This window comes from Heptranchias perlo, chromosome 3 (genome assembly GCF_035084215.1).
Source record: "Heptranchias perlo isolate sHepPer1 chromosome 3, sHepPer1.hap1, whole genome shotgun sequence".
NCBI lineage: Eukaryota > Metazoa > Chordata > Chondrichthyes > Hexanchiformes > Hexanchidae > Heptranchias > Heptranchias perlo.
The window spans coordinates 123,808,125-123,831,180 of record NC_090327.1 but is presented as its reverse complement, the minus strand read 5'-3'; the positions used below and the strand labels follow the sequence as shown (position 1 = coordinate 123,831,180).

General features: G+C 43.3%; 1 protein-coding gene across 2 annotated transcripts in view; it reads left to right on the top strand.

Moving 5' to 3' along the window:
- The window catches only part of znf516 (zinc finger protein 516), a 189,912-nt gene that overhangs the window by 112,829 nt on the left and 54,027 nt on the right, over nt 1-23,056 (top strand). For both annotated transcript variants that reach the window (XM_067981937.1, XM_067981936.1), the window contains exon 2: nt 6,530-8,675. In XM_067981937.1, the coding sequence (XP_067838038.1) occupies nt 6,665-8,675 (2,011 nt within the window). In that variant the 5' untranslated portion in view covers nt 6,530-6,664. The remainder of the gene's footprint in view (nt 1-6,529; nt 8,676-23,056) is intronic.

Below are 23,056 nucleotides of genomic sequence, written 5' to 3'. Positions count from 1 at the left end.
TGCAAATTTCTTGATCAAGCCCCCCACATTCAAGTCCAGCTCATTAATATATACCACAAAAAGCAAGGGACCTAGTACTGAGCCTTGCGGAACCCCACTGGAAACAGCCTTCCAGTCGCAAAAAACACCCGTCAACCATTACCCTTTGCTTCCTGCCACTGAGACAATTTTGGATCCAACTTTCTGCCACTTTCCCTCAGATCCCATGGGCTTTTACTTTTTTGATCAGTCTGCCATGTGGGACCTTGTCAAAAGCCTTGCTAAAATCCTTGTACACTACATCAAATGCATTACCGTCATCAACCCTCCTTGTTACCTCCTCAAAAAATTCAATCATGTTAGTCAGACATGACCTTCCCATAACAAATCCATGCTGACTATCCTTGATTAACCTGTGCCTTTCTAAATGATGATTTATCCTGTCCCTCAGAATCGATTCCAATAATTTGCCCACCACCGAGGTTAGACTGACTGGCATTTAATTACTCGGTCTATCTCTTTCTCCCTTTTTAAACAACGGTACAACGTTAGCAGTCCTCCAATCCTCCGGCACCACGCCTGTATCCAGTGAGGATTGGAAAATGATGATCAGAGCCTCCGCTATTTCCTCCCTTGCTTCTCTTAACAGCCTGGGATACATTTCATCCGGGCCTGGCGATTTATCTACTTTCAAAGATAATAAACCCCTTAATACTTCCTCTCTCACTATGTTTATCCCATCCAATATTTCACACTCCTCCTTCTTAACTACAATATCTGCACCGTCCCCCTCTTTTGTGAAGACCAACGTAACTTGATTTTACTTGCCAATATTTTTTCCTGCACTCTCTTTGCTTTCCTAATTTCCTTCTTAATTTCATCCCTGCCCTTTCTACACTCCTCTAGGCTTTCTGTAGTATTGAGTTCTTGGTATCTGACATAAGCTTCCCTTTTCTGCCTTCTCTTACCCTGTGTGCTCCTTGTCATCCAGGGGGCTCTAGATTTGGCAGTCCCACCCTTTTTCTTTGTGGGATCATGTTTACTGTGAACCCCTTGAATCTCCCCCTTGAATGCCTCCCACTGCTCTAACACTGAGCAAATAGAGTCATAGAGTCATAGAGTTATACAGCACGGAGAGAGGCCCTTCGGCCCATCGTGTCCGCGCCGGCCATCAGCCCTGTCTACTCTAATCCCATATTCCAGCATTTGGTCCGTAGCCTTGTATGCTATGGCATTTCAAGTGCTCATCCTACAAGGCTTCACCTAGGAAGCAGATCCTAGTGGCCTGTTTGAACCAGGAGGAGCGCACCTGCTCCTTTCGACTCCACGAGAAACAAAATGTTGGAAGTTTTGGGGCTTTTTTTTTTTGAGTGGCCTCCAGGTTCTTTAAGGACCGCAGGTTCCGGCACCTCGAGTCCCGGACATATCAGTCGGGGCTTGCAGTGCGTTAGCTCTGACTAGTTTACCAATCCGGGTCAAAAATGAGCGCAGCAGCCTTAAAAATAAAGGCCCCGACCAATTGAGCAGCGGCCTGAACGTCCGTACAGTTCGGGCACAGGCCTCCGCCCTGCTGAACTGGTTAAAATGGGCTCAACGGTGTTAAATTTAGATCCCCTATAACTTTTTGGGAAGATCACATTGGATGAATGGAGGAGCTTCAGAAAAGAACAAAAAAAGATGTCCCCAGGACTTAAAACGTTAAGTTATGAGGATAGGCTGACAGGACTGATTTCGTTTCCATTGGCGAACAGAAGAAAAGAAGAGGTATAATTTAGGTACTTGAGATGCGCAAAGGCATAAATCATGTAAAAGATAGCTATAAGCAGTCATTTAACTTGACTATGAATGCATAACTAGAGGACACAAATACAACATTATCTAGCTTCAAACAGAAGTAAATGTTAGAAGATTTTTTTAATCTCCCACAGATTACTGGATGTGCGGAACACATATCAAAAGTGGTTAATGCAATGACAGTTGATTCTTCAAACAGATGGGATGAAAGAAAGAACTTTCATTCATAGAGCGCCTTTCACGACCTCAGGACATCCCAAAACGCTTTATAGCTATTGAAGCACTTTTGAAGTGTAGTCACTGTTGTAATGTAGGAAATGCGGCAGCCAATTTGCGCACAGCAAGGTCCCACAAACAGCAATGTGATTATGACCAGATCATCTGTTTTTCTTTGTGGTGTTGGTTGAGCAAAAAATATTGGATGACTGTACAGTTAAGAGTAGAATTAAAAACTATCAGGATAAGTATAGATATACAGTATAGGGGGAGAATTGCCCTGGTCATTATGTGTAGCTGTGGTTAAATGTATTTAAAAAGAGTAATGTCATCAAACATAGCAACCAGAAGAATTCTCCCACAGGTGGTCAAATACTGAACACTATGGCTCATGTACTGTTGCGACCATAGAAGCACCATCCATGGAATACAACTAGAATTGAATAATGTAGATTGGAACCTTGGATTGATATTGTCAAATTTTGCTGGTATAACTTTGAGGGTCAAAGAGATTTAATTGAGATTTATCTTCTTGACTTTTTACCTATCGCTGCTTATCTCTCAGAGAACATTAAATAAGTTGGAGAGAAGCCATAACAATGCAAGTTGTACTGAGCTGCTGATTAGGGTTGCCAACTCTGGTTGGACATATTCCTAGAGGTTTCATCACATGATCTTCTGTCTCCAACCCCCCCCCCCCGCCCCACCCCCACACTTCCGCCATTGGTCACCCGACATGTCCATCCTCATGGCGCCAAGCAGAAATTGAATTGACTCTTCATTACCCGATTCGATGATTCTTGACTGTCAGCCAAACAGCCTTTTTTTCCCCATGTCCAATGTTTTTAGAACCAGTAAACAGATGTGTTCAAAGTGTCCTGGAGGTTTGTCTTTAATTCCTGGGGACTCCAGGACAATCATCGACAGTATCGTTCCACATTTTCTTATGTTGTGAAGTAGTGGACTTCAAAACTGAAGTGACGGTAAAAGATTCTGAATTATGGAATTTATCGAATTCACAACATGTACAGTTAGAGAAAGGAATTATTTTGATTGAGTGGAGTTTCTGGCGCAAGCTTTTTTTAGAGCTTTAAAGCTTAGGAAGGATAGATTCTTACTCAACCAGCAATTGAATATCTCAGTGATATATTTTTGGGTCTTCTCTAAACTTCTTATCATAGATTATTTAGGCTCTCATATCTTAGATCACCCCTTGTGAGTGAGTCCAAACTCCTCAGACCTTCAAATCTAGATACATTTTGAGCAACACATCCGGGTAAACAAATAACAAACTAACAAACCCTATTTGGTAATTATTTTTAGGGACTGAACTATCCTATGCCTTCAGGCTTCAAAAGTAGCAAAGCATCGCATGAGATCCCGTTTAAAGTTCAAAATATGAAACAAATTTATAAGAAACAAGTGAATAATCTAACAGAATTTTACAGCACAGAAACCGGCCATTTGGCCCAACTGGTCCATGCCCGTGTTTATGCTCCACACGAGCCTCCTCCCATCTTACTTCATCTCACCCTATCATCATATCCTCCTATTCCTTTTTCCCTCATGTGTTTATCTCGCTTCCCCTTAAATGTATCTATGCTATTTGCCTCAACTACTGCATGTGGCAGTGAGTTCCACATTCTCACCACTCTATGAGTAAAGAAGTTTCTCCTGAATTCCCTATTGGATTTATTAGTGACTAACTTATATTTATGGCCCCTAGTTCTGATCTCCCCCACAGGTGGAAACATCTTCTCTACATCTACCCTATCAAACACCTTCATAATTTTAAAGACCTCTATAAGATTACCCCTCAGCCTTCTCTTTTCTAGAGAAAAGAGCCCCAGCCTGTTCAGTCTTTCCTGATGGGTATAAATTGGAAACTAAAAGGTAAATTACAATTCAGCTTTTACATTTTTCTTGCATCGCCTGCTTGTTTAGTTTATAGTCAGTCTTTCCTGATGGTTATAACAGTGATATAATGTTATAAATTTACAGTCAAATGTCTTTTAGCTCTTTTAGACAATAGCAAAAGATTACAATCTTAAGAACTAAACTAATCCTTTATAGATGCCGTTTAAATACACATGGCATTCCTCATGTCTTTCAGGACTTTCAAGCTGTTGATTCTTTTCAAACCATCTCAGTTACCTTTCTGAGACTCTTTGACTGTTTCTCTCATGAGATTATTTAACGTCCAACTCCTCATGTGATTCTGCAGCTACTGACCAGAATCATTTTTTCTTTTCTATCCAAGAAAAGAGTTACCACAACAGTTAAAATAGGGAATAGTCAGTCAACTGTACACTGAACCAATCAAGAAATCTGTATATATATTTGAAAATTGTGTGCTACACTTCATTTGAACCCTGTTACTATGGAAACTACAACATTAAACTTATAACAATGTGTTAGGACAGGCCTGGTGCAAACTCCTGACTCTATCTGGTAGACTCCCTGCAAACTGACTGTGGCAGCCACCAAATCAAAAGCTGTACAAAAATACATCATTTTTCTCACATTCATTGGTTGGTGAAAAGTAAAGCATCATAAAATCTATTGCAAGAGTCACATCGAGGCGTGACGCTGCTCTACTTTACAGTTGCAAATTCAATAAAAGTAAACCTCTTGGCTAAATTTAGAGAGCATGATAACCTCCATGCAGATGTTATTGATCCATCCGATACAAGGCATCTTCAATAAAAGTAACTCTGCGTTCTTCCAAATCTGGCCTCCCTTTGCCCCACCATTAGCAGCAGTGCCTTCAGTCATCTGAGTGGTAGCTCTCTCGCCTCTGAATCAGAACGCCGTGGGTTCAAGTCCCATTGACTTGAGCACAAAATCCAGGCTAACACTCCCAGTGCAATACTGAGGGAGTGCTGCACTGTCGAAGGTGACGTCTTTCGGATGAGATGTCAAACCGAGGCCCCGTCTGCCCTCTCAGGTGGACGTAAAAGATCCCACGGCCACTATTTCGAAGAGGAGCGGTGGAGTTTTCCCCGGTGTCCTGGGGCCAATATTTATCTCTCAGCCAACACTGAAAAACAGATTATCTGCTCATTATCACACTGCTGTTTGTGGGATCTTGCTGTGCGCAAATTGGCTGCCACGTTTTCCACATTACAAAAGTGACTACACTTCAAAAGTACTTCATTGGCTGTAAAGCGCTTTGGGATGTCGTGAGGTCGTGGAAGGCACTGCATGAATACAAATCTTGCTTTATTTTTCTTTCTTTACGCTCTGGAATTCCCTCCCTACATGTCTCCACTCCTGAGCCTGCAAAAGAAACTCAAGCCTGCTGCTGGTGTGTTTTGAGGGCCCCCTCAGCCCCCCCCCCCCCCCCCCCCCACACCTCCCAGACCTGACCTGCTGGCCAGCCCAGCGCAGGAGCCAGCCAATTCCCCCCCTCTCCACTTGGGCGTCCGCAGCTTGCTGGTGACATTTAAGTGAGGCCTGAGCCCAAATTTGGCTCGGGCCTTAGGCCTTGCTGCACAGAGCTGTCATTCTGCCAATTTTACAATCGTTTTGGGCACAAGTTGAATTTCGCAGCACATGAATGAGTTTTTTATGAATATTAAATCATTGTAGCTGAAATATCATGCCATTTGTTCGCCAAAATACATGTCCTTGCACAAAATACAGTCACTCTTCATCCTTTTGAGCAGATATGCTCACGTTATGGGGGTGATTTTAAACCCCATGTACGGGTGGGTTGGGGGCGGGTGAGAGTTGAAAATAGTTTTTTTTTGGGTCGCAACCGCAAAATTTTGGGACATTGCATTCCCAGTGGGAAGCCTGTACTTTTACGCGCTGATGTTAAACCCGGAAATAAAGCTGGGTTGCAGTCGCGATCCATAGAACAACTATTTTCAACTCCCACCCACCCGTTCTTGGGGTTTAAAATTGCCCCCTATGTATTTGTGAATATGCCGCTCGTACATTATTGTACCCAGTGGGTCTCACATATGTTTTCTGTTTGTGCTTTCCTCAAACAAGGCACTTCTATTTAAGCAAGGACACTATTTCTCATAACAGATAGTGTGATATTTCAGCTGCTATAATTAACTATTCAGAAAAATGTATGATCTCTCGTTCATTTTCTCAAGATGTGTTACTAATTTCCTACCCTTCCTCCCCCACCCCGATAGCATTGACTGCTTGCTGGGCATTGTACCACAGGCACCAGGCAGGCTCTGGGGGGGGGGTTCATCTAAGTAGCGACAGTGAGTGTTGGTCAGCTTCATTGGCTACTGAGGGGGCCAAAACAACCAAGGCCAATTTTGTCCTTAATGATGTCCCCACACAGTCTCTTCCAGTAGGGATAGACATCAGCAGGAATCCTGACCCAAGTTTGCCCTCCGTTAACCATTTCTTATTCTTAATTTGTAACGTTTTACTGAGGCCTAGGTATTTTCTCAGGTAATTCATTGTATGTACCAAATTCCGGCAAGAATTTCCTTTGGGAAATAGCACCTAATGATCTTCAGCACAAGTGAAAGCACCCTAAATCTGTTGTTTTTTTTTTCTTTAATTGTAGGTATTGGTCGCTCCTTTAAAGGATATGTTCAACTGACTGAGTCCAACCAACAAACAGAAGCAGAACTTTTTGACAGCTGAACTTCTAAGTAACAATGTCGTTTGAAGGAGTTCAGGCGGGTTGGTGATAAAACCAATGGGCACCCAGGAACAAGCAGTAGAGGCAGAGCCTTGCACAGTAACTGTGATGCTTCCCCCAAACAAGCGTTTGAGAAATAAGCCAGTTGCGGCGAATCAAAAGGACACGGAATTGCAGGAAGACATGGAGGCCGAAAACCTTAACGCACTACATAATGCCAATTGCGATGGCGACGATGGAGATGAGAGGAAGACTGAAAAATTCACCTGCCGCATTTGCGAAAAGAGCTTCACCTTTCTCAGTGTGCTGTCAGTCCATATGCGAACACATACTGGCGAAAAACCTTATAAATGTCCGTATTGTGACCACAGAGCTTCTCAGAAAGGGAATCTTAAAATACACATCCGGACCCACAAAATGGGAGACCTGAGTGAGGGGCACGAAATTAATTTGGGAGAGCAACGACTCAAAGGGGTCAACACTTCGGAGAGCTTTGATATATCTACTAGCTCAGCAAAGAATACCTCATCCTGCTATAAGACACCGAATGGAATTACAAAGGCAGATCATGGGAAGATCGTTCTAAGGAGGCTTAAGAAAGAGAAGGAAGTGCTGCTGAGTGCGAATGATAATGCTTACACATTCCAGTGTTCGTTCTGTAAAGGAAAATTTGAGAAGAAGGACCAACTGGATCAACATGTGCAACTATTGCACAAGTCTTACAAGTGCAGATTGTGCGAATACGTCACATTAAGAGAAGATGAGTTGCTGAGCCATATAGAAAAAATCCACATCACCGTCGAGATGCCAAAAAGCGAAGGCGAGAGTGACAGAATTGAACAGCCTGCCAATGAGTTCACGTGTGAAACGTGTAATCAGACTTTCACCCAGTCCTGGTTTTTGAAGGCCCATATGAAAAAACACAACGGCTCATTTGAATACGGTTGTCACGTATGTGGCCGTAGGTTCAAGGAACGCTGGTTTCTCAAAAACCACATGAAGGTACATGGCACGAAGAATGGAAGCAAAAGCAAAATCAATAAAAGTGAGTCTGCAAATTTAGCCACCATTAACGATGTGGTCCAGGGAGACGGAATGGGCATTGCGTTTTCACAGTATAAAATCTGCATGAAATGTGGCTACCTCTTCCCAAGTAGGGAAAGTTTAAATGAACACGAGAAACTACACTATAGAACACCTGAGAACTGTTCCGAAGAACAATCAAAGACTATAAGGGAGGTGGTAATTAGTGGAAACACACCAAAGGACTTTTTCCTTAGGTGCCTGAATTTGAGGCCGTCTGTGACACTGGATACTTTTGCGAGTCGCTTGTTTGCAAAGGGGGTAGCTGAACTGGATCCAGTTAGTAGCTACCAAGCTTGGCATCTAGCCACCAAAGGTAAAGTGGCAGAGCTCACTGAATATGCGAAACATAGTGGGTTGGATGAGGATCTACGAGATACAGATATCGCTTATGATAAAGAAAAAGGAGAATACATCCTCGTCGATGCTGAGAAGCGCAAACGGGAACAAGAAACGCATAACAACAGCTATCCAAAAAGGCGGAATAGGACAAATGATGCCTCGGATAAAGATAGTCAGTCGGCCAACGGTGGCAACTCTGGGGAGAGCAACAGTGGCACCGATTTCAGACCTGCATCTCGCCACAGCAAAAGGCCATTGCAGAATAAAAGTACAGAGTGCTTTGAATGCGGGAGGGTATTCAGGACTTATCATCAGGTGGTGCTCCATTCGAGAGTTCACAGAAAGGTCAGACAGAGTGTACGTGAGGATGGGCGGGTATGTCAAGAGGTTAGGCGTGGTTCCACGAGTGAAGCGGACTCTACTTCGACCAGCAGGCCCAGCACCCCGAGCTCAGCTTCAGCCCCAGAAGATGCACTGGTACCGGGGCTTGGGGAAGAAGGCACCGACAGCTCCGAAGAGGGTGCAGTGATGCGGTCGGAGAAGGAGGCACAAGCGCGATCAGAAAGGGGTACACAGACGCCATTGGAAGGGAATGTACAGGCGCCAGTGGAAGAAGACACACTGATGCCATCACCAGGTTTTGGTAGGACTTCTTCTCTGATTAGTCTCGCCACATTTCACTTCTTTCCGGTTAAGAATTCTGTTTACTTCTGAAACATCTTCAGTGAGGCATGAAATGCAGGTTTGCTCTCTGAACTAAAAATACAGCTTTGTCATATTTGGTAAATAATTATCATAGGAACAGGAGGAGGCCGTTCAGCCCCTCGAGCCTGTTCCACCATTCAATTAGCTCATGGCTGATCGGTATCTTATGAACACACGAAAGTTGACGGGCAGGAAAAGATCAGCTGGTCCATCAAGCCTGCCCCACTCACCATGATGGCCGGACCATCATGGCTAAACACTTCTTCCCTCCCCTGACCTCTTCCCCCACCTCGCCCCCACCCGCCTCACACCCACCCCCACAGCCATGTAATCTCCTGGGTGTTAATTGTATCCATATGATTTGCATAAATTAGTGTTAATTGTATTCAGGTGGTGCGTATCAATTGGGAACGCCCTTGTATCCATTTATATGAGAGCTGATGTAGGGTGTGGGGTGGACAATGTGGATCTCTGTGAATAAAGGCTTGGAAGCAACTGAAGACCAGGCTCTAGTATTCTATCCTTCACCACCTGGCTATCCAATTTATTACACTGGGAGAGGCAAAAAAAACAGAAAAAATCCAGAGCCAATAAGGGAAAAAATACTCTAAAATTCCTCTCCGGCGATCGAAACCAGTTCAGGAGATCACATGGACCAAGAGTTATTTATAAAGACACTTACCTTCTATATGATGCGATCTCTGCTCCAGTCAGGAACCGATCCAGCTCCCGCTTGAAGGTGTACAGAGAGTCAGCACCCACCACACCAGCCGACAGTGTATTCCAGAGGTTCACTATTCTCTGGGAAAAGAAGAACCGCCTAACATCCTACTCTTCCACAGTTTAAACTCGTGTCCCCTGGTCCTTCCCAATCTGTTAAACTGGAATAATCTATCAATAGGGACACTATCCAGCCCTTCAATTATTTTATAGACCTCTATCAGGTCACCTCTCTACGCTGCTCTAAAGTAAATAGACCAAGGTCCTTGAGCCTATCTGAATAGCTGAGTTCTCTAAGTTAGAAATAATTCTTGTAGCTCTCCTCTGGACTTTTTCCAAGGCCGCTATATCACCCTCCATGTGGGGGGACCAAAACTGGGCACAGTACTCTAGATGCAGTCTGACCAGCGACCTGTATAGTGTTAAAATGGTGTCCTTTGATTTATACTGAATGGTTCTATTAATACAAGCCAATACCTTGTTAGCTTTAGCTACAGTTTCTCTTTGTTGGTCATGAACCTTTAGTGATCTGTGCACAATAACACCAAGATCTTTGTCTCACTCAACCTTTTTCAGTATTGTTCCCTGCAAATGATACGTGTATTCTGTGTTGGCTCTACCAACATGCATGGCATTTATCTAAATTAAACACCATTTGCCATGGTGTGATCCACTCCCCTCGCACATCGAAATATTTTTGGATTTGATTGCACTCCGCTACTGTCTTAACCCTTGCACAGATTTTGGTGTCATCGGCAAATTTACTTACCATACTCCCAACATCACTGTCCAGGTCATTAATAAAGACCATGAAGAGTAGCGGGCCCAGGACCGATCCCTGGGGCCACCACCAGTAACATGTCTCCAAGCTGAACCACATCCGTTAACTACAACTTTTTGGCTGCGGGATTGGAGCCAATCCCTAATCCAGCTTTTCAAATTTCCACTGATACCACAAGATTCTATCTTGTGAAATTACCTAGTGTGAGGTATCTTATCAAAGGCTTTCTGAAAGTCCAGGTAGACAATGTCTACCAAATTTCCCTCATCCACTATTCCAGTGACTTCTCTAAAAACTTGTTCGGCACGACCTTTTTTTTGGAAGCCGTGTTGTGAATTTCTAACGGCCCCGTCCCTTTTCCAGTGATGATAAAGGGCATCTCTTGTGATCCCTTCTAACATCTTCTCAATAATGGTGGTCAGGCTAATAGGCCTGTAGTTCCCCGGCTCTGATTTGTTCACTTTTTGACAATAGGAATGACATGAGCTAGCTTCCAGTCTAAGGGAACTATCCCTGACTCTCTTGAACTATTAAAGATACGGGCAAGGGGCTCACAGAGCACCTGTCCCATCTCTTTAACCACCCTTGGATGGATATTATTTGGACCTGGAACACTATCAATTTTGAGCTTTCCTAACCTAGCCAAGATGACATTACTATCCATTTTAATATTAATAATGCTATTCAATACTAACCGCCCCTCATTACTTAACTCCATCTGCCCACCGTGGTTCCATAACCCTTAATACTATTACCTAACAATAATCTATCAATTTCAGTTTTGACATTTTCAGTTGACCCCCAGCCTCAACAGCTTTTTGGGGGAGAGACGTCCAGATTTCCACTACCCCTTTGTGTAAAGACTTTAGTATGTGTTACATAGAGGTATGTGGCTTCACGGACAGAATAGCAAAAAGGTATGCAAATGTTCCTTTTTAGTGGCTAACTGGTATTTACAAAGCTTGAGTTATTGAGTACAAGGTTACTGGTACTGTGACAGGCAGGTATGGCTGCAATTCTGCACTTATCTTAACTTCAGCTCAATAGAACCAAGCTGGAAACACTCGGCAGGTCAGGCAGCATCTGTGGAGAGAGAAACACAGTTAACGTTTCAGGTCGATGACCTTTCGTCAGAACTCACTCGTTGTCATAGCTCTGATGACCTGAAACGTTCAAAGGCCTCGATTTTATTCCCCACCGACGGGCAGGAGAGAGGGTCTGAGGGAGGGGCGGGGGGAGGGGGTTGATTAAAATATCTGAATGTCGCACCCCAACCCGCCACATTCCCGGCCACCTTAATATTTACGTCATCAGTACAGGCCCTGGACGAAGCTCCCACTAAAAACAGGTGAGGGGCCTACTTAAAATTCAGAATAGATGGCCCGATTATGTCATCGGCACAACAATGTATTTTGAAGGGGGGAGTCTCGTCCTGTCTGCTGCCCGGCAACACCAACATGGCGGGACGAGCCGACTGGCCAGAAGAGGCCCAGGTGAGTTTTACATCTTTGCCTGTTCTTAAGCTCCTTGTGGGCCAGGAGAAGCCGGAATGCAGCATCCCCCCCCCCAACTCCCCCCCCCCCCCCACCCCGGCCCCCCAGGCCTCACAAGGAAGCCTTCAGCCGATCGGCAATTCCCTTTGGAAAGTTGCATTGAATCTGCTTCCACCGCCCTCTCAGACAGTGCATTCCAGATCATAACAACTCACTGCATAAAATAATTTCTCCTCATCTCCCCTCTGGTTCTTTAAATCCTTAAATCTGTGTCCTCTGGGTACCGAACCTCCTGCCAATGGAAACAGTTTCTCCTTATCAAAACCCCTCATAATTTTGAACACCTCTATCAAACCTCCCCTTAACCGTCTCTGCTCTGAGGAGAACAATCCCAGCTTCTCCAGTCTCCCCACATAACTGAAGTCCCTCATCCCTGGTACCATTCTCGTAAATCTCCTTTGCACCCTCTATACGGCCTTGGCATCCTTCCTAAAGTGTAGTGCCCAGAGCTATCCCATTAGTCCCACTACCCTGCTCTTTCCCGATACCCCCTCAAATTTTTCATTTTCAAGTATATATCCGATTCCCTTTTTGTAAGTGAATCTACTTCCACCACCCTATCAGGCAGTGAATTCCAGATCATAACAACTCGCTGAGTTAAAAAAAAAATCTCCTCACTTCCCACTCTGGTCCTTTTGCCAATTATGTTAAATCTGTGCCCTCTGGTTACCGACCCTCCTGCCAGTGGAAAAGGTTCCTCCTTATTTACTCTATCAAAACCCCTTCATTTATCAAATTAATTCATCTCCAGATGATTCATCTCATGATTGTGATGAGTTGGGCATAATTTGAAAAATATTATCATGTCTTTTTTTTCTATTCTTCTTGATTATACCACAGAGTGTGGTGATAGTTTACAGAGTGACGGTAAATTAGAAATAAATTAAATGTACTGTACTTTTATCAATAGGTTGATGAAAGTATGTGCTTTGATTGGCTAGGTATGCAGGCACTGATGTGTGATTAACAACCTGAATTGCAAAAGCGACTGTTAAATTCCATCATTCTAGCTGCTTGTAACACATTTTCTGTCAGTTATCATTTAGTGTTAATGAACATTTTGGGGTTTAGTTCGTGTTTTCCCGCAACAGTGCAATCAAATATTTAAATGTAAAGCTGTTTTTAACGTAAATTATTACTTTCATCACATTCACACTCAGTAAGCCTGCTTTAAGGCGTAATGAGGGCTGAGGAGCTTTCGAGTATGAGATAAACTCCATGAACTCCATAAACTTGAGCTCATCCAAAACTCTGCTGCCTGTATCCTAACTCGCGCCAAGTCCCATTCGCTCGAGACCCCTGTGCTCGCTGACCTACATTGGCTCTCGGTCCGGCAATGCCTCGATTTTAAAATTTTCATCCTTGTTTTCAAATCCCTCCATGGCCCCCTCCCTATCTCTGTAACCTCCTCCAGCCCTACAATCCTCCAAGATCTCTGCTCCCCTCTAATTCTGGCCTCTTGCGCATCCCCGATTTTAATCGCTGCACCATTGGCGGCCGTGCATTCAGCTGCCGAGGCCCTAAGCTCTGGAATTTCCTCCCTAAACCTCTCCACCTCTCTCCCTTTAAGACGCTCCTTAAAACCTACCTGTTTGACCAAGCACCTGTCCTAATATCTCCTTATGTGGCTCGGTGTCAAATTTTGTTTGATGACGCTCCTGTGAAGCGCCTTGGGATGTTTTACTATGTTAAAGGCGCTGTAGAAATGCAAGTTGTTCTTGTTGTACTACATTCTGGAATGGAACAATAATTTCTTCCTGTCACTTTTTGCACCAAATGTGTGCTGTTAACGGGATGCAAATCAAGTACAGCAGACTTTTATGTTCTGAGTTGCACATGAAACAGTACTCAAATCTTTCACACAATTACAGCTGTATGTCTGACAAAAAGACATTGATAGGCCCTCAGAATAATTTGCGAGGGGGGAGAAAAAAAGGCATAATACCGATCCTTGTTCTCAGTGAGGACCTCATTGATCCCCATGATACCCTTATTACCATGTGAACATCATGGGTCAGGGTATTATGAGCAGGCAATAAAAATCCTGCGCCTTTCCTTACAAGTAGGTAAGTGATCAGTGTGAGTCAGAATCTGCAACAAAGATGGGCCAAATGTAGTTAGCTACTCAGGGGAAATGAAGGAAGAATGATTATCTGACCAAGTACTAGAAAGTGGAAGAACTGATCAACGTTTTGCCTCTTAATACTTTGGAAGTAGAGATTTTCAGACAAACTTAAAATAATACCTTCATAACGTACGTACCCTCACCAATGTTACAAACTAATAAACGTGAACAGTTACGACGTGTGACCGTCGAGCTGGCACGGCACAGATTCTGTGCAAACACTACAGTATTGACAAGTCCCCACCAACCAATCAATCAACGAGACAAGCTCATTCAATCTTTTGATCAAAAGACACTAGGGATATTTTTCTGGCCTTTTGTGCTTCTCCTGGGGAGCCTCAGCTGACGGGAGCACATATTAAAAATTTGGAGGGTGCTGTGCACATATTTTGTTTGACCATTATCTGGGAATGTGATGTCAGAAAATTACCTTGATTGTTTGCTCTTTTAATTAAACAGAAAACAAGGCAGCTGAAAATTTGTGACGAATGTCTCATACAGCAACAATGTAAACTTATTTTATTTTCCTTTACTAACACCACCTAGGACCTAATTTGCCTTTTTTTTTACTGCAAACAAACACTTTGCTGACTGCTTTATAGATTTATCCACAATGGAGCCAGCACAACAGCACCACAACCACTGCCCTTTGTATAACTGTCAGCCGTGGCTCCGCTGGTAGCACTCTTGCATTTACGTCAAGTAGCTCATGGGTTCAAGTCCCATTTCAAAGACTTGAGCACAAAACCTAGGCTGACATTCCAGTGCAGTACTGAGAGGGTGCTACGCTGTCAGAGGTGCCGTCCTTTGGATGAAACGTTAAACCGAGGCTCTGTCTGCCCTCTCAGGTGGATGTATGAGATCCCATGGCACTATTTCAAAGATGGGCAGGGGAGTCCTCCCAGGTGTCCTGGCCAATATTTATCCCTCAACATCACTACAAAAACAGATTGTTGGGTCATTATTGCTGTTTGTGGGACCTTTCTGTGCACAAATTGGCTGCCACATTTCCCACATTACAACAGTGACCACACTTCAGTTAATTGACTGTAAAGCACTTTGGAACATCCTGAGGCTGTGAAAGGCACTGTATAAATGCAAGCTCTGTCTTTCTCTTATTGTATCCACCTGCCACCAAAAAAAAATGACAGCATTGAACTGGGAGTGAGCAGCCCTTTCATTGCCTACATTCTGGCCCCTGACTGATGTGACACTTTCAGCCATGCTCTACATGGCTGGGAGCACCTTCAGATTATGTTAATGCACTGACTACATGTTATGACGTGACGTCGGCATATTTGAGCACACACATGACCAGCATCTGCGCAGTAGTTGCACAGCCACTCCTCATAATAAGCAGGGCCACTGATTTACGATTTCTTCAAGAAAACAGAAATAATCGCATCATTTGATCTTGGAAATATCGCTTACACTCCCACAGTACTTTGTAATAAAAGCACAATTTCACTAACCTATGCATCATAATGGTGTCAGCTGTGGCTCAGTGGGTAGCACTCTTGCCTCTGAGTCAGTAGATTGTAGGTTCAAGTCCCACCCCAGGAACTTGAGCATAAAATCTAGGCTGACACTGCAGTGCAGTAACTGAGGGAGTGCTGCACTGTTGGAGGTGCCATCTTTCAGATAAGACATTAAACCGAGGCGCCATCTCAGGTGGGCATCCAAAGATCCCACAGCATTATTTGAAGAAGAGCAGAGTAGTTCTCCCTGATCAACATTTATCCCTCAACCAAATTCACTAATTAACAGAATAATCTGATCATTATTTCATTGCTGTTTGTGGGACCTTGCTGTGCACAAATTGGCTGCCGTGTTTCCTACATTATAACAGTGACTACACTTCAAAAAGTACTTCATTGGCCGTGGGACATCCTGAGGTCCTGAAAGGTGCTATATAAATGCAAGTTCCTCCTTTTCAGTGAAACAGCATGAAACCTTTGATGAGAGTAGCTTGTAATTTCAGTTTCCAGCTTCTTTGAAAGCTTAAAGCACAATTGTCAATTCTCATTTGTCATGGTTCATATTGCGAAATGTGAACTGAGCTGTCCATTTTGAACTGGAACATTCACTGCTTTCGCTTTCCAAAATGAGCAGAAATAGCTCTGAAACATTGCCCATTAAGATGATTACAGAGCTGTTGTTGATGCTCAAATATCATGTCTTTTATTCCAAATGAGCCATTCATCTCCATCAGCGGAAGCTGGGCAGTTTAAAATTTATACAGTCCCCCTTTGTGATATAAGGAAAAACAGGAAGTTTATTACTACATCGGTAAGTACCGGGGATTAATGAGGTGCGAAGGACTTATTGAACTGCCCAAAATAAGCGGCAACTTTGTAATTGACTCTGAAGGTACTGGTGAATGGTTGGCGCCGTTTACCTGATATATGCTATAAGTGGTGGGGACTGTCATGCACCTCGGTCATATGCACAGTGAATGTCATCTGTCACTTTCTCTAGGGCTGTTTCAGTGCAGTGGGAGAGGGGGAAACCAGATTGGAGAGATTCAAGCATGGAGCTGAGAGAGAAATGGGCAGTGATTTGGGAGGCGAGTACACATTCAAGGACTTTGGAGCGGAATGGGAAGCTGGAGATGGGGTGGTAATTTTGCAAGAACAGAGGGATCGAGGGTGGTCTTTAACAGAAAAAAAAAACAACAGCTAGAGGTTGTAGTCACATACAAACAAAAGAACAGATGCAGAATCATGTTTTAAGGTGGTAGTTCACGGGTAAATGGCTGGTAAGGAGCTGACATTAAAAGCAAAATACTGCGGATGCTGGAAATCTGAAATAAAAACAGAAAATGCTGGAAATATTCAGCAAGTCAGGCAGCATCTGTGGAGAAAGGAACAGAGTTAACGTTTCAGGTCAAAGAGCTTTTGTCAGAACTGGAAGAAGTTGAAGATTAAATAGTTTTTAAGCAAGTACAGAGCCAAGCAAGGGGGCTTACACAGGTTGTTTACATTACAGGGTGCTGTCACTTTGGTAAACTATGAACTGCTTTCAGTACAAACTTCTTTACGACCATTTGCTGGCATTAGATTTTTCCTTATGCGCCTAAAAGTTTGCATTTATTTGTGCTGAAGCTGAAATCTGTCATACGAACAGAAAGCACATATATATCCAACGGAAAGCAGTTAAGTGTTTAGTAGTCATAAAAACATGTTTTGCCTACTCCCGGTATATTATTCTGCGCAAAATCCTAAGAAGATAACATCTTGGATTGGAATTTCCTGTGCATTTGTGCTCGGAGACCTGTGTAATCGGAACGTAAAAGTTCGAGGAAACTCGGGCACAAGTGTGGTACGCACGTAACTCGTTATAATGGCCCTGCCCCCAGACTAAAGAGCTGTACACGCAAATTTCCTGCAATTACGCTGGCTCAAAACGGGTGTAAAATTACGCCCAGAATATTAGGCACAGCAGGAAACAAAAATCATTTTTCTGGTGTTTTCCATGGCATTATTTGAAGAAGAGCAGAGTAGTTCTTCCTAATTTTTTGAGTGATTTTTAAAAATTTATCATCATTGATAACTTCTTTAAATGCATTTTTATGAGAAGGAAAGAAAGACTGATTTGCATTTATATAGAGCCTTTCACGACCTCAGGACATCCCAAACTGCTTTACAGCCAATGAAGTACTTTTTGAAGTGTGGTCACTGTTGCAATGTAGGAAATCCAGCAGCTAATTTGCGCACAGCAAGGTCCCACAAACAGCAGTGTGATGATGATCAGATAATCTGTTTTAGTGATGTTGGTTGAGGGTAAATATTGGTCAGGACAGTGGAGAGAACTCCCCTGCTCTTCTTCAAAATAGTTTAGTGGGATCTTTTACGTCCACCTGAGAGGGCAGACGGGGACCCGGTTTAACATCTCATCCGAAAGACGGCACCTCCGACACTGCAGCACTTCCTCAGTACTGCACCGGGAGTGTCAGCCTAGATTTAGTGCTCAAGCCTCTGGAGTTGAACTCGAACCCACAATCTTCCGATTCAGAGGCGAGAGTGCTGCGGGTCATATTAAAAATTGAAAAGCTTCCCGGATCGCATGTTCTCAAACATGCTGGGGAAGATTTGGACTTAGCAGATCGGGGGACACACCTGCGATCCCCACGTACTGAGTTGCAAATCTCAATCAGAGAAATGTGAGGAGGCTCTGGTTGATTCTAGCAGGGATGAAAGAGAAAACAGAGTCGCCGTACACCTCTCCGACACTCCTAGGGCCGATTTCAGAGTGACGTTTGTGAAGATCTTAGGGCAGGGAAGCCCACTAATTTGTCCATCGGCCAATTATGGTGACTACTGTGAGGGAGGAGTCCAAGTAAAGGGAAAAGAAGGAAATGCTTTGGACGGGAGTGTCACTCAAAAATTTCTGCTTTTAATCCTGTTAACAAAAAAAAAGTCTCCGTGCAATATAGTATGAGGACGGATATCACTTCTTTATTCTTGACTGTGCTACTTTGCATCAGCCGCTATCCCTTTCCATATTTATGTCTGTAAGTGTTAGTTTAAGTTCCAATGGGGAGTAGTTACGCCAGGTGGAAATTTAAACATGATTTCTAATAATAACCATCCCAGCTTCATGCGTTAATGCCCGACAATCTAGTTGCATTCTTTTCACATGAAACTCAAACTTTACATAGAATTACATAGAATGCACAGCTCAGAAACAGGCCATTCGGCCCAACTGGTCTATGCCGGTGTTTATGCTCCACACGAGCCTCCTCCCACCCTCTTCATCTCACCCTATCAGCATATACTTCTAGTCCTTTCTCCCTCATGTGTTTGTTTAGCTTCCCCTTAAATGCATCTATGCTGTTCACCTCAACTACTCCTTGTGGGATCAAGTTCCACATTCTCCTGAATTCCTGATTGGATTTATTAGCGACGACCTTATATTTATGGCCCCAAGTTTTGATCTACCCAATAAGTGGGAAGATCTTCTCTACATCTACCCTGTCAATCCCATTCATAATCTTAAAGACCTCTATCAGGTCACCCCCTCAGCCTTCTCTTTTCTAGAGAAAAAAGCCCCAGCCTGTTCAACCTTTCCTGATGGTTATAACCTCTTAGTTCTGGTATCATCCTTGTAAATCTTCTTTGCACCTTCTCCAGTGCCTCTATAAACTTGCTTGAAAATTTTGCTTATATGCCTTTAAGTAATTAATGGGAATTTTGTGTGTAGGGGGAGGAGTTGTCAACACATTTATGATGTCCTCTTCATTGTAATTGTTCAGGCTAATACGTCCGTATAAAATCAGATGCCAGACATAAGCTAACAACAAGAAATGGAAGAACTGAGCCAATAGCTTTGCGCACATCAAGGAACATTTGCCAGTGTATAATTGCTGCTGTACTTGTTTTCTTTATCAGGTTGACAACGGATGTATATTCTGAATACAGAAGGTTATTTTTAAATGTATTTTTAATGGCACTTTAAAGCCGTATGATCTCTAGTTCCAGTGAAAATAGATTCCCTGTTTAGCGTTGACGCAGTCTCTGCTGCTCCCTAGTGAAGAAAGTGCTCGGAAGGAGGATTAAAACTACACAGACGTGCAGTTGATATTTCTGTGCAGTTGCAGTTTGGAAGTGGAACCACCTAGTGGCATGTTTTCATTTTACAAGGCTGAGAGATTCAGAAGAATGTCAACCCTTGAGCTTTTTATAGAATATGTTAAAAAAAAATATAGAAAAATAGAAATGGGGACAGTGCATGGGATCAAATGCCAGACAGTGCAGATTGCACCGAAACGGTTATGACTATATTTTAGATATCGAATCTTATTTATGATGATCCTGATGTTGGCAGATTTTGGGGGTGAAATTGGACCTCTTTGTGCCCGTTTTCCGGGCGAAAATTGGGTGCAAAGTGGTCCAATCTAGGGGACAATCCTCCCACGCCCGGCGTCATGGGGCATCCCAGGCAGCCGCCTAAAACAGGCGTTAGGGCCTCTTGAATGTCCTAATAAGGGGACTAATGCCTGTATCAGGACCCGATCCGATATTGGTTTGCCCTAAACACATGCAGGCTTCAGGCCTGCTGCTTTCAGGACTAACTGGCCTACATGCGACCTAACCAGCGGCCCTAGTTGGTCGATCTTGCTCACCCGCTGCGAGCAGCGAGCTGTTTCTTAGGCCATAACTGGCAGCCGCAACTCACTGTACTAATCAGGCTGACAGACCAATTTGCATGCCCCCGATTCGGGCGCAATCCAATTGTTAGCCCTCTGTTTTTAATTTCCTTTAACATGATCAGATTAGGTATATTTATTTTTAGCACAAGAATGGGAGTCTTTAGTAAACTATCTATAACAACACAGAAACACAGAAACTTGCATTAATAGAAGTAAAGGGAATTAGGGGTTATGGGGAGCGGGCAGGAAATTGGACATGAAGCTGAGTTCGGATCGGTCAATGCCCTGTGGGTGGCGGAGAGGGCCCAGGGGCTATGTGGCCAGGTCCTGCTCCGACTTCTTGTGTTCTTTAGATTTGTGGTTGGGATCAGATCAGCCATGATCTTATTGAATGGCGGAGCAGGCTCGAGGGGCCGATTGGCCTGCTCCTGCTCCAATTTCTTATGTTCTTATGTTCTTATGTAATATAACACCTTTAACATAGTAAAACGTCCCAAGGCGCTTCACAGGAGTGTTATCGGACAAAATCATGACACCGAGCCACAAAAAGAGATATTAGGACAGAAGAAGAGGTTGGTTTTAAGGAGTGTCTTAAAGGAAGAGAGAGAGGTAGGGAGGTGGAGAGGTTTAGGGAGGGAATTCCAAGGCTTAGGGCCTAGGCAGCGGAAGGCACAGCTGCCATTGATGGAGCGATGTAGATCATGGAATATACAAGAGGCCAGAATTGGAGGAGCACAGAAATCTCGAAGGGCTGGAGGAGATTAAAGGGATAGCGAGGGGCGAATCTCTCTTTGGGAGCTGTACAAATCAACCTCTTGTCGTTACAATTATTGTATACACAGTGAGGTATATTATTTATAATATACGTTGTTAGCCGTGGCTCAGTGGCAGCACAATTGCCTCAGAGTCATGAAGGTTGTGGGTTCAAATCCTACTCCAGAGATTTCAGCACATATTCTAGGCTGACACTCCTGGTGCATTACTGAGGGAGTGCTGCACTGTCGGAAGTGTCGCCTTTTGGGTGTGACGTTAAACCGAGACCCCGTCTGCCCTCTCAGGTGGATGTAGTTCTGATTTATCTGCTGTGCTGTTGCTGATGTCCTAAGCTATCGCCCGACACCTTGGTTTCTCAATTTTAACAAAAAAATGTGCTTACACCCAGTGATGGGTTGATATTGGCAGTAAGATGACCGGCTCATCTTGGTCAAAGGAATGATGTATGGTGTATGATGACCTAAACAGGAAAAAAAGTAAAAGAGAACACTGAAACAAAACAAGACTACAGTCAGAGTTATGGTCGAGGTCATTATGCATCTGAGTATTTTTATGATGGTCACAATTTATAAAGCTGAATTAATAATGCCATGAACTGTTCAAAGTTTTGTTCTATTTTTGTTAATGATTTATGTGCAAAATTAAAATATGTTTGAATTTTTTTTTTGGATCATTGGATCATTGGATCAGTGACATTAGAATTCAGAGGTGATTAGGCCAGAATTGGAGCTGCGGAGAAAATAAAACATACACAGCTAAACGACGAATTGATTTGTGTGGTTGGCTTTAGTCACTAAAATCAGACGTTCTTTTAAGATTTTGTAGACCAGTACTGTGCAGTTAGGCTTTGACACGCACATAAACAACACTGATTCTGACCTCTAAAATGGGCTGGACGTGAATTATGTTAACTTATTATGCATGAGGCTCAAAGTTAGCATTGATCCAGTACATCAAGATCAGAAAGCATAGCGATGTGCTAGTGCCTAGTAGTGTAACTAGTCTAAATAACCAATGTGAGCACTTTCTAATGCCTTTCCATGCTCCTTGCGTTACTCTCCATCTGAAAGAAACCTTGTGTACAGCTATTCATAAATACTAGAAGATACACTAATGATAGTTTTTGACAGGTCAGTGTTTATTTTAGCGCAGATCAGCGACTGTCTTGTTGTATAGTGATTCTGATATTCACTGTCTCTTCATCCAGTGTCACTCTGCAACAACAACAACAGCTTGCATTTATATAGCGCCTTTAACATAGTAAAACGTCCCAAGGCCCTCCACAGGAGCGATTATCAAACAAAATTTGATACCGAGCCACATAAGAAGATATTAGGACAGGTAGGACAGGTGACCAAAAGCTTGGTCAAAGAGGTAAGGAGCATCTTAAAGGAGGAGAGAGCGATAGAGAGGAGGAGAGGTTTAGGGAGGGAATTCCAGAACTTAGGACCTAGGCAGCTGAAGGCACGGCCGCCAGTGGTGGAGCAGTGAAAATCGAAGATGCGCAAGAGACCAGAATTGGAGGAGCGCAGAGATCTCAGGGGGTTGTAGGGCTGGAGGAGGTTACAGAGGAGTGAGGCAATGAAGGATTTGAAAACAAGGATGAGAATTTTAAAATCGAGGTGTTGCTGGACTGGGAGCCAATGTAGGTCAGCGAGCACAGGGGCAGTGGGTGAATGGGACTTGGTGCGAGTTAGGCTACAGGCAGCTAAGTGCTTTAGTTTACTTACATAACAGTCATTACACTTTGAAAGTAACTAAATGTGTGAAGAGTTTAGAGATTTTTTACCTGATAACTGCATTTATTATTATTCATTATTAAGTTGAAAGTAGAAATGTGCACACAATTTAAACATGAAACCTACCACGTAGAGCCAAGATATTCAACTTTCCCAAGTTTGTGATATTAATAAGGGATCCAATGATTGTTACACATCATGGACTCGATGAGCTGAATGGCCTCCTTCTGTGCTGTAACCATTCAATGATTCTGTGATTTAATTTGTACCTCAGGAGAAGGTTATACATATATACACATCAAACCTTTGTTTTTATTTTTTTAATATATAATATAAAAAGCTCTGGTTAAATACATTTGATTGTTTATCTGAAAGACAACACTTGGAACAGTGACATGTCCTTTCATAGATAACATGCAACCAGACATTCTTAATTCGGAATTTAATCTTGTGCTTTGCCAATTTAGTAAGAAGAT